At 37.4% G+C, this 2,500-nt stretch overlaps 1 protein-coding gene across 1 annotated transcript; it reads right to left on the reverse strand.

The window, feature by feature from the left end:
- Positions 1 to 204: 204 nt before the first annotated feature.
- LOC132164987 (RING-H2 finger protein ATL78-like) lies at positions 205 to 984 on the reverse strand. Its single transcript, XM_059575501.2, has one exon. The coding sequence runs from the start codon at positions 942 to 944 to the stop codon at positions 291 to 293; it is 654 nt and encodes a 217-aa protein (XP_059431484.2). The 5' UTR covers positions 945 to 984; the 3' UTR covers positions 205 to 290.
- Positions 985 to 2,500: the final 1,516 nt, after the last annotated feature.

The raw sequence follows: 2,500 nt of genomic DNA on the forward strand, positions 1-2,500 counted from the left end.
TCCTAAAATTCATTACACAAAAAAAACGGCATTTTATGCCGTTTTTTATAAAGGACGCACTAAAATAATTAGTCAATTTTTTATTTTAGTGACATTGACTGTAAATTTGCTTTTAATCTTAGTTTTTGTACATTTAGAGGGAAGGATAAAAACAAGTCACAAATTTCATTCTATACAAATTCACAATTAATTAGCGTGGCGGTAGGTTGGCTTGTGACCTTCTGCTACTAATTACTACTATAAGGGGCTAAACTAGAGCTACCATATCATACAAACAAATTGAATATACTTCAACTAAGTCCCCTATAGTTATGTATAAAACCTTCAGGTTCTAGTGGTGCAATGTGTACTGTGCTTTCTTGCATCGGAGGTGGCGGTGGTGGCGGTAGTCCCGACGAGCTGCCAACGATCTTTTGGCATGTCTCAATAAGGCAGTGCCTGCATTTTGGGCAAGATGAGTGTGAACTCAGCCACTTGTCGATGCACCGGACGTGAAAGCCATGGTGACACTTTGGCAAAAGACGCAAGCGGTCGCCGGGTGCAAAATCCGATAGGCATATCACGCACTCGGCGTCCAAGCCCGGTAGGTTGTGGTCCATCGTGTAACTTACTGTTGGGAAAGTCTTGAGGGCCTTTTTCTTGACGCCGGTGTTGGCTGCCCGCCCGGTCAAGGTACTATTTCCGGAATCCGAAACTACTAAACTTGAGCACCTTAAGGCACACCTTATAATAGAATTCAACCCCAAGGAGCAAATCAGGGCGCACAGGAGGACAGAGAGGACCATGACAACATTTGCATCAAAGCTGTTGTCCCCGTTGTAGGCGTCTGAGGACTCGTGGATGATTCCGGCGGCCGGAGGAGACGCTACAGCTGGTGAATGGTGAAGAGGGTTGTGTAAGAGCAATCTCCTTGAGTAGAAGTCTCCTACAAGTCTTCTAGACATGTTTGTTGTAGTGTTAAATTTGAGAGAGTGTAGATTTTGAGTAAAGACAACACTTGTTGGAGGTGGCTGCAATGGGGGGGTGTTATATATATAGGAAAAAGATAGAAAGGGTTGAATTTGCTTTTGAGTTTTATTGGTATAAAAGAATGTTATTATTGAAGTTGAAATTGATAATAGAGAATATTATTGTCAGGGTTTTAGCCCGCAGTATATGGGGGGGCTTTATCTTTATATTTGATTGAATATATGAAGGGAGAGAGATTTGCAAGCTTGTGGATCCTCCACTAAGCGTTTCATATGTTAATGGGGTTTCTAATCAAAATGGGTCCACCCCACTTTCTGCGCAGCACAAAGTGCAATGTGGAATTTGCCTTTCTTGAATCATATCCCCAAACTTAATGCTGCCTGCGATCCACCGGCTCCAAAGGGGGTTCATGGAACTTCTCTCAATCTATCATGCTCATGGGATATGGGAAATGGGAAATGGGAAATATTCATGTTTTACAAGTTGATCATCATGTGGGCAATGGGTGTGCTTTTGCATAGTTGTCAAGCAAAATCTTCCTCCCAATCCACCCCCCCCCCCCCCCCCCTCCCTTTTTTTACACTGTTTTTTGTAGAGATGCAAGGCAAAATCTATGGAGCTAGTCATCAGGCTCTGCTCAAGTTGAGAATCATAAACCCTGTTCAGCTCACAGCAAAAGTTGACTTACGGAACTCAATCAATTAACACTACTCATTCTTTTTTCTTCCATTTTTTCTCCTTCAAGCATATGTCAACAGTCATTAAAAATAAAATGAAAATGGAAGATTCACAAAACTCCTATAAACTTTCACGCGCGTTTTGAAATTATTCTTTAAAGGTCAAAAACTCTCAATTTAGGCTATCGAACATTTAGTTTTTTGCAATGTTTTATTTCCGTTAGGATTTTCCATTAAATCTTGTCAAAATTTTCAAAATACTCATTATTTTTATAAAAAATAAAAAAATAAAAAATTGCAAAGATTTAGGCATATCTATTTTTGCGAATTTCGTTAAATCTTGATCAATGCCTGAATCTTTAAAAATTTGCAAAGATTCAGGATAGGTATGTATTTTTGCAAATTCCATTAAATCTTAACCAATTTCTAAATCTTTGAAGTTTTTTAATTTATTTTTTTAATAATAAAAAACAAGGGTATTTTGATAATTTGATAAGATTTAATGAAAAATCCTTAAAAAAAAAAAAAAAAAAAAAATTGATGGCGTTCATTATCTTGGCATTTACAAGACATGCACCCTGCAAATTTATATTTCTCCCTTTTTTTTTTCTTCTTTTTTTTTTTTTTTTTTTTTTTTTTTTTCATGTGCTTGTCGGTAAATTAATTTTGATTTAAAAAAAAAACGCCCCCAATTGGTGTTTTTATTGGTAGTGAGTAGGACTGCAATTGAATTATCGGATATCCTCAGATCCAAACCAGTCATATCAATTTAGGTTAGCCTGATTCAGTTCGATCCGGTGCTCTTATCTTCTTGGATTCGGTGATATCATTTAGTTTTCACTTCCTTTTTTTTT

Source organism: Corylus avellana, chromosome 11, assembly GCF_965113065.1.
Source record: "Corylus avellana chromosome 11, dhCorAvel1.hap1.2, whole genome shotgun sequence".
Classification (NCBI taxonomy): domain Eukaryota; kingdom Viridiplantae; phylum Streptophyta; class Magnoliopsida; order Fagales; family Betulaceae; genus Corylus; species Corylus avellana.